The sequence below is a fragment of the Ictidomys tridecemlineatus genome, chromosome 1 (assembly GCF_052094955.1).
Source record: "Ictidomys tridecemlineatus isolate mIctTri1 chromosome 1, mIctTri1.hap1, whole genome shotgun sequence".
NCBI lineage: Eukaryota > Metazoa > Chordata > Mammalia > Rodentia > Sciuridae > Ictidomys > Ictidomys tridecemlineatus.
The window spans coordinates 178,333,250-178,351,422 of NC_135477.1; the positions used below are offsets into that span (position 1 = coordinate 178,333,250).

Below are 18,173 nucleotides of genomic sequence, written 5' to 3' on the forward strand. Positions count from 1 at the left end.
TGAGCAACTTAATGTCACTTCTGTAAGGCTCCCTTGATCCATCTGTACCATGAGATTGTAGTAGGAACCCCTTAAGAACTCACTGGCACAATACAGTGTGAAGTCCTGAGCAGCATCTGTGTTGGTCTCTAAAGGTTAGAGAGAAGCATGTAAGTCACCCCTCAGGTGTGGCATTACTATGACAAAGTGGCACCACAAATGCCAGACCTGGAAGTGTGGGCTGAGTTGCATTCCATCCCTGTTTTACTCACGGGGAAGCTAAGGCCCACAGAAGGGAAAGGACTTGGCTAGGGTCACCCGGAGGATGTAAGACTGCTGTCACAGAGCAGAGCTGCTCCTTTGTTAGGCAGAGAGGAGGGCGGACGGCTTTGGAGCCCAGGGGGTGCACCTCCACCAAGCCTGCTGGGCACATCCTTCAATGCCCAGATGGTAGGTGGGTAGAGTGTGGAGCTCTGGGAGGCTTTCCCCCTCCTCGAGGTACCCCAGGGAGCACATTGGAACCAGCCCACACTCCAGATCCTTCCCGCTGTCTGCTGAGCTGCCAAATCCATCCCAGAGCAGTTAGAAAGCATGTGGAACATTAGGAATGTCACACATCCTCTGTTGCATGGTGCGTGGTCCCTTGTGACCACCCCGTGTGTGTCTCTAGCTCTCTCTCACCCACTCTTCTTGGGCCAATTGGAGAGTCACACCTTCCCCGCTGGCAATGAGTCTGAACGCATCTCTGCCAACCTGTGTGTGGGTTTTCACTCTGCAAGGCTCACCATCTGGAGGGGCACCCTGGCTTCCTTGTGGGGGTGTGCACGCACGTGTGGGCCCAGGGTATTGTGCTGCCTTTCTGTGCGTGAGCAGCTGAATGAACAAGAGAAAGAGAACCAGAGAGGACAATGCCCAGAGGCCCCCCAGCAGTGTGAATGAATAATTCATATCGTATCTGCCTCTTTCCAGGGCTTCCCAAAATAGCTGTTTGAATTGCTTGTGTGGCGCGCTCCGCTGATGCAGCCGGCTTCAGCTCAGAGCGCTGGGTGTTTGCTCTTGACTTGCAGGTAGGGCTTCCATTCAGGGACAGCCTTCTGTTTATTTTCTTCTTCCCAAGAAATGATGGAAGAAAGACCCTTAAAGCCACACTGTTCAGAAGTGAAAACCGTTTTCTTTTGAACTCTTGTATGGAGCTCTTTTGTACAGAGGGGGTCTCAAAGAAATAGCACTCGGATGCACAGGTAAGGCCAACGTCCAGCCGTATTGGTCTTGGCCCTCTGACAGAGTCGGCAGGCTGCAGATTCTCGCCCTGTGGTTGGTGCTTTCCAACACATGTGAGCTGCAGTGTCTTGGATAGATGTCAGGAGAGCCTGTCAAACTGGGTGGGTGACCAGGGTCACCTCTCCCCTGGACTTTGGCAAGATGCCTCTAGTGTGCAGGGGACAGCCCAGTGGTCCCAGAGGAAAGAGCTGCTCCTTACAATAAGGAAATGTGTGTGTGTGTGTGTGTGTGTGTGTGTGTGTGTGTGTGCGCTCGCGCGCGCGTGTGTGTGTGTGTGTGTGTTGCTCAGAGAATGAAAGAGCAGGGGCCAAGGGAGCTGGGTGGGACTGCCCAAGAGGGTCCACCCCTCTGTGGTCATGTGTCTTTGGGCAGGTCTGTCTGTGGGACACAATGGTGGAAGCTCAGTATTGAAAGGTGCCTTAGCAATCACAGTGTCGACTTCTCATGCTGGGCACAAGGAATCAGCAACCCAGGAAAGGGAGGGGTCTTGGCCACAGTCACTCAGTGGCAGAGATGAGAAATGAAGCCAGCTAGATTTGTCTCTGGACTAGCTGTGTGGCCTTGAATGGCTCAGTCAACCTCTTTGTGGCCTCAGTCCCCACATCTGTGAAATGTAGCTGATAATAATACTTCAAAGATTATTTTGAATTAGTATATACATAGAGCATGGGTTTTTCTTATAACTTTATTGAGAAATTAATGAGGTGTACTAAACCCTATGTATTTAAAGAGTGCAATTTGGTGAGTTCTGCATACTTATGTACATCTATGAACTTATCATCCTGGTCAATATCAAAACATTCCCATCACCCCAAAATTTTGTTCCCCTTAGTGATCCCCCTCTCCCTCAACTCCTGTCCCAGGCAACTACTGTTGTATTTGCTTGCTTTTTAAATATATAAACAATAGAAGTTTTATTTCTCACAATTCTGGAGTTGAGAAGCCCCAGATAGATGGTGTGTCCTTTAAAAAAAATTTTTTATCCATATTTTTTATTGGTGCATTATGGATGTATGTAATAGTGGGATTTGTTGTTATCTATTCATACATGCACACAGTATAATGATATAATTTGGCCAATATCACTTCTCAGTATTTACCCTTTCCCTCTCTTCTTCCTCCCTTTGCTCTGCTCTGCTGATCTTTCGATTTTCATATATTCCCTACCTTTTCCATTTTCCTCTCTGGCTTCTACATACGAGAGAAAACATCTGGCCCTTGATTTCTGGAGTTTGGGCTTATTTCATTTGATATAACCTTCTCAAGTTTCATTCATTTTCTTGCAGACGACATAATTTCATTCTTATTGCTGAATAAAACACCACTGTGTATCTATAGCCCATTTTCTTTATCCATTCATCCACTGATGGACACCCAGGCTGGTCCCGTAGTATTGGCTACTGTAAATTGTGCTACTGTAACCATGGGTATGCACGTATCACAGCTGACTTTAATTTGGGGGGATAAATGCTGAGGAGTGGTATACTGGGTCCTATGGTGGTTCCATGCCTGGTCTTTTGAAGAACCTCCATCCTGTTTCCCATAGTGGTTGGGCTAACTTATAGTCCTACCACACTGTTCTGCTCTTCATCCTAGATTAGTTTGTATTTTCCAGAATTTTCTGTAAATGAGTCATACAGTGTACTCTTTCTCCTTGCTGCTTTTTTCTGATAAAGTGTTTCTGAGGCTCTTCTGCATTATTGTATATGTCCACCGCTTGTTCCTTTACATTGTTGAGTAGTATTCCATTTATGCTTACCACATATCCCTAACTATTGGATTGTTTTCAGCTTAGAGTTGTTAACAAATAAGCATAACATTGATTTTTTGAGGTGAACCATTGCTTTATGTTTCATAAGAAAGGGGAAAATCTTCCCTAAAACGGTCATGCACTGTGTTTTTTTTTTGTTTTTTTTTTTTTTTTTGGTTTGGGGGAGTACCAGGGATTGAACTCAGGGGCACTCGACCACTGAGCACATCCCTAGCTGTTTTGTATTTTATTACAGACAGGCACTCACTGAGTTGCTTAGCCTTGCTAAATTGCTGAGACTGGCTTTGAACTCCTGATCCTCTGGCCTCTGCCTCCCGAGCCACTGGGATTACAGGCGTGGGCCACTGAGCCTGGCTGCACGGTTTTTTAATTAATTAAAAATCATCATTTCATACTTGTTGAAATAAGCCTTGCAAACTTGGATTTTGATTAACTCGCATGTCACTTTTATTTGTGCAGAAACACAAAGGAATATGTAAGCAAGACACAGCAGCCGCGCTCCTAAGCCATCTTCCTGTTCAGAATCCAATACTTTGGAGTAACTTTTTAACTGAGTTATCAGTGTCTGTGATCTGTGCCGTTAGAGCGTCAGTGATGCCCCTTTTTAGGAGGACTCACGAAGGACTCAGAGCCGTGCTGCTGGGCTCAGGCCAGCCAGGCACCTGGGTAGAGCTAACCTACTTTGGACTCCTGCCTCGGGAATGCTGCTCAACGGGTCTGTTCACCGCCTCCTCCGCCCCGCTCACCACCTTGTGCTTCCTAGGGATTAGATATGCTCCGGCTCAGACCTCTGGGGTTTATCCCAAGCCGGTGACATCCATTCCGCCAGTGGCAATACTGGTGCCTCAGATATCGGTGCACACACAGTAGTGACAGCTGTCTCAGGACAGCAGCCCAGCTGACAGCTGTGATCAGCCTCAGTCGCACACACCCCGCGTCAGACGTGTTTAAAGTGCACGTCTTAGAAGTGGTGGATGAGCACGCATGGGAGCTGTGACAGAGCCTGGCACTCTGTGAACGCTCCGTGAAACTCGATTTTCTTCTTATTACTTTTGACTATTAGGCCTTACTTTCCTCTTGGACCAAGGAGGGAGGAGGTGCTGCTGGCCTCACAGAAGCATCGTAAAGATAAAGGAAATGATTTATTTTCTGTAGAGCATATGATCCAGAGCCTCGTACTCAATTGGCGTCGAGCAAAAGTATTCTGGTGATTTCTCATTTTGTTGTGGCCTCACCGTGCCCTCGGCCTTTGGGAAGGGCAGTCCGGTTATCAGACTTAAAAAGGCCGATGCCTGCAAAGAGGGCCTTGGGGGTGTCAAATCCCAGCTTCCTCAGGACACAGAGGGCAGGTGTCTTGCCAGAGGGCAGCGTCAGGACGCACACCCTTCCAGCACTGTTGTGAGGGACCCTCAGCCGGCCAGGATCCCAGTGAGGTCTACACAGACCAATTCTGTTTCTAGAAGGGCCAGACTCTTAAGCGACGTGGCTGTGGTGAGTGTCAGAACTCGAGGAGGAGCAGAAGATTCTAGAAGGGCCACGTTTCAGGGAAGGCTGAGCCGCAGCCCTGCTCTTATTGCTGGGAAGACTCTGGGAAGCAGGTACCTGGGGACGCAGCTCATGGAATCAGAAGGAATAAAGCTGGGGTTGGGTGTCCTCAGAATCCTCAGCCGAGAAGGGGAAAGGACTGGGGCTGGGTGCGGGGCTCTGAGTGGGATCATCTCCACGTGCTGATTCATGGAGTCCCTGGAGGAACCGTGGGAGGCAGTGTTTTCTTGACTGCTACCTGTGGGGAAACTGAGGCTCAGAGCGGGGAAAGGAATGGGCTGATGTGACACAGGCCGGTGAAACCGGGCCCTTTCTGTAGGGCACAGAACTTCTGAAACCTAATAGCCAATCTGTGAATGAGACTGAAGCAGGCTGGAGCTGCCTGGGGGTGAACCAGGTATCCCAGGGGCTCTCTCCTGCCATGGTGTCGGGCTCGCAGGCTGCCCTCCAAGGAAGTGTGATCAGAATGAAGCGCCCATCTCCCCACCCCTTCCCTCCATGAATGGGAGCTTTGTGGTCTCATCCTGGTTATTGGGAGTGGTATTGGGTAGGCCAGGAACAGGTGCAGCAGCTCTATCCTGGAGGCCTTGCAGACCCCTGTCGCATTTCACAGGGAGCTGACCCCAGTGCCGGGCTGGCTTGATCCCTTGGTGTCAGGAGTGTGATGCAGGCCTGGGTTTGGTCCCCAGGTTATAGTCTTAGCTGGGCCCTTGGGTGGCACTGGGCAAATCTTTTCTCTCTGTGCCTTGGTTTTCTCGTGGGGAAAACAAGACGATAATTGTCAAATCCCCGTAGTGTTGCTACTTGAGGGGCCTCATTTGGACATCAGTGTAAATGATGAATCACTCTCAGTCATTGACCACTCACTGTGTGCTCAAGATGCTGCTTCTTATATTATCTCATTTAACCCACAAAGAACACTGTGAAGGTCAGAACGGGACCTATCTCAAGGGGTTGTTATGAAGGCGAAATGGGTAAAATTCATTTTTTGTATTGGTGCGTTACAGTGTTACATAATGGAAATGAGTAAATATTTATAGAGAGCTTGGAACAGTCGCTGGTGCAGAAGGACTGCTCAATATTGTTATTTTTTCCTGTTTTACAAATATGAAAACTGAACCACAGAGAATTTAGTACCTTGTCTAAGGTCACACAGGTAGAAAATGGCAGCATCAGGATTCAAACCCGGAGGGTCTGGCTCCAGAGCCCCAAGCTCTTCATTGCTCCCCTTTGCCACCTCTTGATAAGGCAAGACACAGGAGGAACACTAGAGAGATCAGGGGTACCGAGGGGCAATTTCCCCCACAAAGGCATGCAAATTCCATGTTTAAAAAAAAATTCCACTGCAGAAGACCAACTGTCATGTCTACAGGCGGAATTCAGCCTGCCGGAGTCGGGTGAGCACCTGGCCTGCTCTGATCCGGGATCTGGTGTCAGAGCCGTGACCCTAGACCACAGCAGGCAGCACCTGCCCTGAGCTGCAGGAGATGGGATGAGCTCAGTCCTGGACACAGGGAGATGGAGGCTGAGGGAAGGAGCAGGTGTCTGATCCCAGGGGACCCTGCAGGGGTAGAGTGGAGACAACCTCCCAGACTTGGCAGAGGCTAGTAAGCGCTGGCCTGTGGAGGCCCAGCCTGTAGGTGGGGTGGAGGGTGGGCAGGACAGTCTGGAATCTTCCCTCCAGCTTCCCCTTCTCCTCTTTTCCCCATAAAAGAATTCCAGAAGTGGGAGGGCCAAGCCAGGAGGGCCTCTGGATGCACCAGCCCAGCCAAGTGAGGAGGCCTGGGAAGTCCACAGGTGGAGAGGCAGAATGTTGAGAGAGGGGAATGGAGAGAGGGAGGAAAGGCTTCAGAGAAAGGGAACCTGGGGATCCCAGCACCAGTGCCTTCTCCTTCGGAGAGCAAATGCCCAGAAGGATCCAGAACGGCTGCCGGCTCCTGACCAGGCTGGTTTCATATCTGAGCAGAGCTCTCCCAGGCCAGCACCTCCAGGAAGGGGACGGTGGACACAGTACAGGGCTTGTCCGCCACACAGGCCTGGATAGCTGACCTCCCTCAGTTTCCCCATCATGAAAACAGGTGCGACCCTGACTCTCAGCAGCCCATACTGAACGTGCCGTGGGCTCAGCACAACCCATCCTAGCAAGGTGGTCACTCGGGGCAAGTCAGAGGTGGCTTGCTAATGGACAAGCTGGTAAAGACAGTGCCAGTGCCCAGACGGCCAGCTCCAGAGCCTGTCACCTGCAGCCACTGCACTGCATCTCCTGGGATGAGGAAGGAGGGTGGTGGCAGCTGACGTGTGTAAGTCGAAGGGCGACGTGATTCTCCGTGCACAGACACCTCTCAGCTGATCACATTCACGGGCCACCTTTTGGAGGGCTTGTTCCATGCCAGGCCCTGCGCTGAGCACTTGATATGTGTTATCTCCTTTAATCCCACAATACCCTGCTGAGACTGGACTTCTCATGCATTTCACAGAAGGAAACACCCCTGAGCCTGGTTACCTAACACCGCTGCAGGTGGAGCCTGGGTTTCAGCCCCGCATCCCATTCCTGAGCCACACTGCCTGGCCCTCATCCATGAAGGACCACTGCTGTCCTTCCCTCTCCCAGGACCCCTTCCTCCTCCTGCCTTCTCAATCACACCCACTTGCCGGTCCGTCCCTTCTCCCAACCCTCGGTCTTGGGGAGCCTCCTATTGAGATCCCTGCCTCCTTTAATGACCTGGGTTCACAGCCTCTGGGAATATCAGGGCCACCTGTGCTGTCATGGAATGTCGTGGGGATGGTTCCCTGCCTGGTGGAGGTGCAAATCTTGGCTTTATGCCAGACCCTCTGCTCTGAAGGGTAGAAACCAACATCTCCTGGTGCCTAGCCTGGGCCTGGGCTGCTGTGTCTCTGCCGTCAGGGTCCATTAACTGGGATGAGGGAGGAAGGAGGAGAACAGAGGGTGGGGAGGGAGCTTCTTTGGATTGCCTTCCGTGGCTCAGCAAAGGGGTGACACTCAGGGATGTAAGATCTGAAGTTCTTTCCAGGGGCTCCATAGCCCCCAAAACCAGGCCTTAGAACCTCCCCATCACACCCCATTCCCTGTGGGCTGACTTCTTTCCAGCCACACGGGCTGCTTTTTTGCTCTTCAAATACACCAACATCACTTGACTGGCAGCTTCCCGCCCTATGGTCCCCCTTCCAAGGTCCCCTCTGAGAGGCTTCCCTGGACCCCCTGCTCCCCTCTGCACTTGGTCTCCACACCCTGTTCTTTACTGAGCCTCTGAAATGATGGGGTTGATTTGCTTCCGTAGGGGTGTGTCTCCCCCCTTAGACCACACGGCAGGTCCTGCCTGCTCTGTCCACTTCTGCAGTCCTGGAAGCTACACCGTAAGCTTCGCCCGTCCTCGTGCACTTGTGAGGTGGTCATTTTTATTGCGTCTGGTTTGTGAGATGAGTGGATAAAGGTGCTGGAACCCACGTTGATTAAAGGGAGGCACAAGGCCCTCAAACATGGGCACTTTCTTCCTTCTCACCCTGGCCTTCAGGCATGGAAGGGGCAGGGGCAGCTTGGCCCTGGTGCCTGGCTGTGGCCACAGGTGAAGGAGTGTCACCAGGTGTTATGAAATCGAAGCTGTGGGAAATGTGCCTGAGGCAGCCCAGGGCAGGAAGAACCAGCCTGCCCACTGTGCCCAGAGGTTCTGCCAGGGTCTGGCCAGTTCTTGGCTTGGAGTCGGAGGGCGACAGTGAGTTGGGGGCCAGCGTCCAGCTGGTGGCAATGAAAAGGTGACTGGGAAACTTGGGCTTGCTCAAGAGCAGTAGGAACTTAGGTTACCTGTCCTCAGACTCAAAGAATCACCACCCATGAGGGGCGCTTGACAGAAGCCTTTCCACTCCTCCTGAGAAGACCACGCCCCCTAGACCCTGAGTGCCCACTGTGGCCATGTGTCCCTGGAACCTTGCCCCTCAACCCATTGGCAAGCAACAACCAGCTGCTCCCCAGCAGCCCCAACTCCTGAGCTGCTTTCTGCTCTCCCATAGGTGCCCCTTGAGCGGTGCACCTGGCAGAACCTCCCTGTCTCCAAGGTGACACATCCGGCCTGTTTCCCCAGGAGGGCCAGTTGTGAAACACTCAGGAATGTCTGCACTCCTTCTGAGATTCCTCATTGAGGAGAGGCAGCGCTCGCTCTTGCCTGGCGCCCTTCCCTGCCGTCCTCGTTCCCCTTGCCCCTCCAGCATCTGGGTCATTTGATGTCATGATTGGGGTTTGGGGGCAGCCCAAGATGTGGAGGCTGGAGGCTGGGACCAAGCAGATCTGGCTGGGAAGGAGCTGGGGCTGGGAGTCCCCAGCAGGTTCCCACGTCCCGGCCACATCTCAAAGCAGACATCTCTTCCCAGTTTGCATTCTTGGCACCTGCGCAGGGTGGAGTGCTGCAGGCCGAGGAGCACCCACAGATCCCCAGAAGGAACTGTCCTCGCCGCTCGCTCGCTGACAGGAAGAGTGAGTGTGCACGAGTGTGTGTTTTAGCTCAGTGCAGCTAAGACACGTCTCTCCTTCCTGATTCTCTGAATGGCACGTCTCTGCACACTGAATAATTCATCTCCCTCTCGGCATTTGTTCCAGAGAGAATCTTGCTGTCCAGATTTCTTTTTAAGTTACATAGTTCTTCCCATACCAACTTTTCTCTTCCCCATGAAGAGCTCTCTGAGAGCCCAGGGATCAGTCCTCTGCCCACCGCCCCAAGACTGCATCCCAGGGAAGGTCTCTCTCCTCTCACCTTCTCCTTCTAACTTTGGGTCCTGTTGCCTCGCTTCCTTTATTCCCTCTGGTTACCATGTCTGCTAGCACAAAACAGCACACCAGCCCTGGTGGGACGTCTGCTTCTGTCACATTGCTGACGCTTGTAGCTCACATGCGTCTGAGCTCTGACTTTGCAACGTGCAAGCCTGGAACCATCCATGGAGTTGATGGTTTTCTGAAAAAATGATGCATTTTTAGTGTTTCAGCCCTGTCCCCTAACCCTCATTCCTATTCTGCGTGGTGGGAGCTCTGCAGATAATTTGTGTGGAGGACTTTGAAACATCTCATTGTGCTGTTCATGGAATAGCCATAGATTGAAGATCTTTGCACTGAGACCTAGAAATCCAAAGGTGTTCCTGTGCCCCCCACTTGCTCCAGATGTCCCTCTCATTCAGTTTCACCCTCTGTCCCTCCGGGGTTGCTGGGTTCATTTTCCAGATGGTTCTGAGGCTCAGTCTATCTTGTTAATATTTATTAGCAAAGCTTAGGTCTTAGAATCTGGCAGTGGAGCTTCAGGAGGCTGGTGTTTAGTAAGCACATGGCGTGGTTCTCTGTGGTTTGTAAAATCAAGTGAGAGCGCCTATGGCCAGACAAGGAACATGAAGATACATAACATGCTTTCTAAGCCTGGAATGAGCTATTGTTCAATATTTTAATCATAATTAATGTATAAACATTACAGGGTATCTAGTTTTAAGAAAAAAGAAAAATATTTAAATTGCATCTAAATCCTTATACCCAGATAACTCTTCAGGTAACGTTTTTAATGTGCATCTTAACAGTTTCTCTCCAAGTTCATTCTGATTCTCTACCACTGTGCCTCAGTTTGCCAATCTGTAGAAAGAGTACAAAGCAGAGCCCCTGGGGTCTCCAGAAGGGAGGAGGAGGAAGTAGGGAATATTAGAATAAGTGTCTTAGGCAGAGGAAGCAATGGGAAGAAACCAAAGTGGCTATCTAGAGCAGCCACTCCTGCTGAGTCCCATGTGCCTGGATTCCTGGTTCCCCATGATCTGATGAAAATACTCCATAAATGGTTTGTAATAGTTTTCCAGGCTTCACAAGCCTTTGTTGGTTTAGTTGGGTGATTTGCCTATTTGATTTGATCATCACCACTTCCCTCTCCATGAGATGGGACAGAGAGTGTAGTTATTGCCAAAAGATAAGTTTGACTGGGTTTGTCTAGGGAGGGACAGCAGTGGGTGAAGACAGTTGGGAACCATTGCAATCAGCAAATAAATACTTCTCCCTGGCTCAACTCACAGGGGTGGAGCATCTTCTGTTCTAGATGCTGTGGTAAGCCAGCTTTTTTCAGGGCAAGTGGGCAGTGCAAACACAGGAGAGAGCCAGGGTAAAGACTGGAGACCGGGTGGCCAGCAAGTTACAGGTGGAAAGGCCAGAGATGACTGGAGTCCAGGCCAAAAAGCCAAGACTTGACCTTAGAGCTCCGTCCTGCAGACCCTCAGTTAGAGATGTGGGAATCGAGGCCCAGAGTAGGAAGGTGACTGGCTCAGGCCCCTACCAAAGCCAGGGCTCAAGATAGCCTCCTTCCTAGGGTGACCTTGTCTGATGCTGCCGCAGAATATGGTCACCTTCCCAGAACAAGGGGGATGGCGGAGCTGGTGGCATAACAGTGCAGAACTTCTGGTTCTGTTGGGCCAGCCGTGAGGAGCAGCAGGTCGCAGGTGCTTGGGGGACTCTAGGCTGATGGAGTCTGTTTCTCCTCTCCCTTGCCAGGTACACCAAACCGCTCACCTTTGCTGACTGCATTAGTGATGAGCTGCCACTGGGATGGGAAGAGGCGTATGACCCACAAGTTGGAGATTACTTCATAGACCACAACACCAGTAAGTTCCCGGCCGTCCTGCCTCCCCTCCTCATCCAGCTCCCTCCCCACGCCCACCCCCTCCAAATCTGGAAGAGCCACAGCAGACATTCTCCACGCCAGATTGTGTTTTGTTTTATGAAGACGTAGATAGAGATGTCGATGTGGCTATAGATAGATAATATATGCTCATGAAAAACAACAGTTTAGAAGAATTTTGCTTCCAATGTAAAACTCCTCTTGTCGTCCACCCCCTCAATTTTATAGAGGCCGCCATTGCTCACAGTTTCCTGTGTATCATTTCAGACATTTCCTGATCCTATGTGATTGTGTGTATGTATGTATGCATGCATATATTCTTTTTTCACATATATAGATTTATGTGCATCTTGCCTCCCTCCCTAAAAAAAAGTAGATGTGTCATTGTCATTGACAGACAGTTTTGGAGAAGCCAGAGCCCTAGAAAACTCTGAGCAGCTTGTACGTACATATGACCATAGTGGATTGGTCTGCTGTGTGTGTGTCTCTGGCCCACTGTGCCAGCCAGCCCACCCTCACTTCATATCTGTGGTCCCCAGTACAAAGATTTCTTGCATCTCTGTTGCTGGGACGATGATGGAGGAATCGCTTGATAAAGGGGGAAGCATGTCTGACAGGTGGTAGAACCTGGAGAACAGTTCTCCAGCCAGAGAGCCTACGTGTGTCTGGGTTTCATCCACCGTGCAGGCCCTTAGCCAAGAGCATCCCTGTCCTTAGAAGTTTACTGACCCATTTGTCCCTGTGTTCGGAGGAAAAGGGTTTTCCTGATTTGCTCTTGGTTATCGGAATGATAGGAGTCTCTTTTGGATTCCCTCCTCTTTTAAACAAGAGGAGACAGCAAGGCAGTGGGTGGGATGTGCCTGGCAAAGTCTGAAGAGTAGGGCACCAGCTCCTTAGGGCACCTGCTTATGGAGCGCATGCTCTGTGCCATGCACAATGGTAGGCGCTCCACAGCCATTATTACCTCCTTTAATCCCCCAGTTACCCCAGGGGATGTTACCATGACTGTCCTCATCTTATAAATAGGACCTAGAGGTGGTAATCGGCTGCTCAAAACTCAGAGCAAAACGGTGGCTGAACTGGAGCTTTGCTGGGGCTGGAGAGTGGGGTCGTGCTTCTGAGTTTCATTTACCTGTCATTGCAAGTTCTCCTAGTATGGTGATTGTCCCATTCATTTCCTGAGCCCCAATCCTTTGCCTGGTGAGACGCATAGTAGGTGTGGCCTTGACTTTTATTAAATAGAAGAGGGCATGTGTGCATGAATGCACGAGGTGGATGAATGAGCAGACTGTGGTGGGTACCAAAGTGTACAAGAGTTTCTGAGAGACAGCTAATGGCATTAATTGCATTGTTGGGGGTAGCAAAGGTCTTTATTAGCACTCAGGATTGTGTCCTGGATAATGAGAAGTAAATATGCCTAATTGAGTGTGTGTGGGGAATGAGGTTAGCGCTCGGCGGGCTGCTTGGGCTGTCGGGTTAAACGCTGCTGTACCGCTGTACGGAGCCCTAATCAGCCCTTTCCTGCTTCTAATTGCTGAGAGCATCCCCCTCATTAAAATTTCATGGCAGGAGTGGGATTTTAAGGTGCTTCTGGGAGTTGCTGGAGAGATGGAAGGAAGCAAGGAGTAGCAGGCCATGGTGAATGTATCCTTGAGGGGCTGAGGGCAGACACAGGGTGTATGCAGGGAGGGGTGATTAAAGGCACCACAACTGGAATAATTCTGCGTGGTAGATTTACTAGCTGTCAGGCTGTGAGCTCTCTTTTGGTATGCAGGTGATGTCACAGGATAGAGGAAACCACTTCTGCCAATGGAGCCATTGATATGAATTTAGCTTGAATGTGAGCTTTGAGACCCGAACATCTGGAACGGTGGACTCAGACCAGTCTTTTGTGTATGTGTTGTTTGTGGACTGAAACCCCTCTCCAGAGTTATAGATCAGGCCAGGTGCAGTGGGCATACCTGTAATCTCAGCGGCTCGGGAGGCTGAAGCAGGAGGATTGTGAGTTCAAAACCAGCTTCAGCAAGGCCTTAAGACCTGTCTCTATAAATAAAATACAAGAAAGGGCTTGGGATGTAGCTCAGTAGGTAAGCATCCCTGGGTTCAATTCCTAATAACACACACACACACACACACATACACACACACACAGAGTTATAGATCAGCATAATCAAACAACAGTTTACTCATAAATTTACCATCTAACTTTCATTCATTTAGCAAATATTGATTGAGCACGTTTTCTGGGAGCTGGGAATACACAGGAGTGTAAAGTGACAAAGATCTTTTCTCTTATAGAGGTTTCATTTTTGGCAAAAGAGACAGAAAATAAACTGAATGAACAGATGATGTAGTATGTTAGAAAACCTTTTGTACCATGGGGAAAGAATGTGGGGTCAAGTGTGTGACTGGGGTGGTCTGGGAGGGATGGTGATGACGGTGGCCAATGACCGTAATAAATATGATCTTCAGGAAAGAAGAGCTTGTTGAGACCAGGCGATCTGAGCTAGAAAGAGGTCAGGTAGTATTTATATGCAACATATGTACATGAATCTGTATGCTTTACGTCACTTCTAGACTATAACACCTAGCAAATGTAAATGCCATGTAAGAAACTGTCACACTGTGTTGTTTGGGGAACAGTGACAAGGAAAAAAGAATGTAAATGTTCAATACAAAAGCAATGTTTTTTCAAATAGTTTCAATCCAAGGCTGGTTGAACCCACAAATGCAGAACCTGTGGATACAGTACTCAGAAAACACATCATTAGAAAAATTACAGAGAGAAAAACAAGTATAAAGATTCCCTATTTTTAACAAGTAAAAGGGGAAAAACCATCTGGCGGCCCTCTGCCGATGTCCTCGCCCCTGGTCCTCACTCACTGTGTGGACACTGCCTGGCTCACTGACTCCTGAATGAACTAAGTGTGATCAATCACACCTTGCAGCTTCGCTCTCTACTCTGAATGGCTACCTGACCTCTTTCTTTAAAAGTCTTTTATTTAGAGATAGTTGAAAAGGATCTTGCAAAGTTGCTGAGGCTGGCATTGAACTTGCAATTCCCCTGCTTTAGGCTCCCAAGCCACTGGGAATACTGTAGGCATGTGCCACCATGCTCACCCCATTTCATATAAGGACTTGAGCACCCATATATTTTTGAATCCTTGGAAATCCTGGAATCAATGCCCTATGTAAACCAAGGGATGACTGAAAAGAATTAAGAAGTCAAAGGTTATAACACTTTGTGGACTTTGGGACATCTCCCTCGATTAATGAATCTTCGCAAAAGCTTGCATCAGTCCACTGTACCACAAGTTGTAAGTGTGCTGGTTTCCTCCCGCCTTCCTCAGAATGGGGCTGTCTTCATTTCTTTTGATTTTTTTTTTTTTTTTGATTAGTTGATCATAGGTTTGGCCTGTGTGGTGCCAGTGTTGAATGTTTTCCAGATGTTCGGCTGTTTTAAGACAGTTGCTTTTGTTGTTATTGTTATAGCTTTTGGAAAATACAGTGCTGTTGCCTTGTGGGTGTGTTTGCAGTGCGTGTGTAGGAGGCCGGTGGGCACACAGCTCAGGAGTGTGGTACTCCCACGTGCCAGCAGCACATGCAGAGGTGTGGCGCTTGGGCAGGGATGGAGAGGAGTGCTTCTCCACCACAACTTCACCGAGCCAGCCCAGCTCCTGTTGGAAGTGGCTATCTCCCAGGCAGAGGGATATGAGGGAGAAAGGGATGGGAACATAATGGTTTAGGAAAGAAAGTTTTTAGTTTGCTGAATTATACGCTGTTGTATAACTTCAATAAAAGCAAATGGGGCTGGGCGCAGTGGCACATGCCTGTAATTCCAGCAACTCGCGAGGCTAAAGCAAGAGGATCAAGAGTTAAAAGCCAGCCTCAGCAACAGCGAGGTGCTAGGCAACTAAGACCCTGTCTCTAAATAAAATACAAAATAGAGCTGGGGATGTGGCTCTTTGGTTGAGTGCCCCTGAGTTCAATCCCCAGTACTCCCCCAAAATTTTAAATTTTATAAAAGCAAATGAAGAATAGTTGCCTAGGATGATCTCTAAAAATCTCTCCAGGTCACGTCTTTTGGTGAGATAGACTTGAGGAAGAACAGTGGTGGCAGAAGGGCTAGGCTAAGGGAGGGACCCCTTAACAGTGACCAGCTCAGCACTAACAGCATGTGACATGACCATTGAGGCAGCTTTTTAAAAGTCAGTGCTCTTCAAGGATGGTCTTTTCAGCAGTTGCTGGTATACCTGGTATCCACATGGAAACAATAAAAAAAATACACCTGCACTTTATTGCTGCCTCATGCCATATAGGAAAGTAAATCAAAATGGGCTATGTAAACACTAACACATGGAGAAGTAAACACAGGAGAAAATTTGCAAGAGTTTATGGTAGGCAAAGGTTTTTTTGTTTTTGTTTTTTACTGGGGACAAGTTACAAAAAGCACTTACCCAAAAAGAACAATTAGTAAATTGAGTTTCATCAACTTAAAAACCTCTGTTTTTCAAGAGAAAAACTGAAAAGAGAAGCCACAGATAAGGAGAAAATGTTACAATATATCCCTCTGTTATACAGAATTCCAATAACCTGATACCAAGCCCAGCAAGCCAATTAAAAAAAAAAAAAGGCAAAAGATATTCTTGCATTTCTTAATGAAAAAATGCACATAACCAATCGGCACATAAAATTGTGCTTTACATTGTTGGTTTCAGGGAAATACAAATTAAAGCTACCATGAGGTACCACCATATACTCATTGAATGACTTAAAAATTGACAGTTGTAATCGTTAGCAAGCATGTAGAGGAACGAGGACTCTGATGCTGTGCTGTGGAGAACACAGACGGGAAAAAAGTTTGCTGTGTCTTGTAAAATTCAACATATATTAACCCATAAACCAGAGGCTCCAACTCTGGGTGTTTTTGTCCTGAAGAAATGAATACATGCCCTCGAAAGGACTCATGCATGTGTGTTCATGCCAGTGTTATCATAATCCTCCACAGTAGGAAACAACATAAAGGTTTATTGAAAAGTGAATTGTGTCATATTTATACAAAATAATAGTGTTCAGCCACAGCAAGAAAGGGACAGCTGAAGCCATGACAGAAATGAATCTCAAAATCCTGACGCTGGTCCAAAGAAGCAAGACCCAGAACATCTGCTGAACGAGTTTGTCTATTGTCAAGGTCTAAAACTGGAAGGGGGATGGTGGGGGCGGGGGATGGAGAAGATTGACTAGGAAAGACCACAGGGGTATCTTGGGCTAAAGGAAATCTAAAAGTGATTGAAGTGGTGGTTTAGGATGTATGCATTTGTCAAACTGCACACTTTAAACCACTTCATCGCGTGTAAACTGTGCCTTGGTTGGAGTTTATTTAAACCACACATCGATTCCTACTTCCTACTGCACACCAATTTTATGGACATCTCAGGGTAGTTCCACTGTGTAGCCAGGTTGAAGACCAGTGTTCTGGTATGAGTGTGTGTTGTGTTTGTCTGTTTGTGCACCCAAGCGTCTGTTTTGGTTTACACTACAGGGGAGAGGAGGGGCTACCACAAATGGTAGGAAAGCCAGCTGACTTGGCCAGGCCATCAGTTAAGGGCCCCACATACCTTTGTATTCTAAGGAACAGAGTTTAGGTCTGAGGCCAAAAGAAATGTGGACTCCCAGACTCTAACCAGAGCATCCCAAGGAGGACCCACCAGCTGTGATGGAGGGCCCCTGTCTGGGGACCCACATTCCATCCAGCTTCTAGCAGGTAGCCTTGCCCAGAGCTCAGCTTCCCCCTGCCAGCCTCAGTGACTGTGGGTCCCTTGGTGTTGTCATCTCTTGCACACTGGTTCTTACCTTTGGCCACATGGGAATTATCTGGGGAACTTCAAAACCACCATCACCTTGTTCACCCTCCAGAGGTGGCCCTGTGGTCGGTCCAGGTGTGGGGCCTGGGCTGCAGAGTTTAACAATTCTCTGGGTAAAGAAACTTGTGCATGCTAGGCAAGTGCTCTACCTCTGAGCTACACTTTAGCCCTGTGGAAGGTCCCCGTGCCCTATTCTGATTGAAGAGTTCTGGGGCAGGGTTTGGGCCTGATTTTGTTTCTGGAAACTCATTAGCTGATTCCAATGTGCAGTGAAGACCCCAAATCACTAGAGGAGGCTCAGCGATTTTTTGAGAATTGAGGAAAAGGGCTTTCATAGGTGGATTTTTGAGTATAGAAATTAGCAGAACCTTTTAGAAGGTAGTTTGGTAGTATCTATTCAAATTTAAAAGATGCATAGTCTTCCTCTTTTAAGAAATCTTCCCTTCAGAATCAGCACAGATTCATAGAAGTATGCTTTTAAGACTCATCACTATACTATTAATTGTAAAAGAACTGAAAAGAATCCAGATGTTTCCCAATAGAGGTCTGGTTCAATAAAACCTCATACTATACCGTGGAGTACTATGCAGATCTTTAAAAGATCATACACCTATAAAGAACATGATACATCTCCTGGAGGTGAAAGCAAGTTGATGATCATTATATCTGACATGGGCCATGTTGCAGTAAATATAACTTTATATTATTTACTTATTTGTGTACAGATAACTTTGCATATCATAAACAAGGATTTTTAGTAATGAGGGGGCACCCTCTGTTAGTGTTGTAGTGATGGAAACTCTCACTTCTTTACTTTGTAACTTTGTAATTGTAGAATTTTTCTTTTTCGTATCTTTTTAATCATTTTTTTTTTCAATGAGAACTATGCACGTATTTCTTTTTGTAACACAGCCTATTGAATCCAGGGCCTTGTACAGATGAAACAAGCACTCTACCCCCCGAGCAAACCCCTAGCTCTGAAGGTGAAAATTTAATTCTCAGAGCCAGGCGTAGCACTGTGGTAGAGCAGTTACCCAGAGCCACACGGCCCTGGGTCCCATCCCCAGTACCGGGAAGAGTAATTGA

The 18,173-nt window shown here is 48.4% G+C and overlaps 1 protein-coding gene across 6 annotated transcripts in view; it reads left to right on the forward strand.

The window, feature by feature from the left end:
* The window catches only part of Wwc1 (WW and C2 domain containing 1), a 146,441-nt gene that overhangs the window by 53,896 nt on the left and 74,372 nt on the right, over window positions 1-18,173 (forward strand). For 3 of the 6 annotated variants that reach the window (XM_021732790.3, XM_078052251.1, XM_040272078.2), the window contains one exon: window positions 11,097-11,206. The exons of 2 other annotated variants lie outside the window; for them this stretch is intronic. In XM_021732790.3, coding sequence (XP_021588465.2) covers window positions 11,097-11,206 — 110 coding nt within the window. Of the gene's footprint in view, window positions 1-1,197; window positions 1,221-11,096; window positions 11,207-18,173 lie in introns of those variants that run through there. One more of the 6 variants, XM_078052254.1, reaches the window with a different exon arrangement.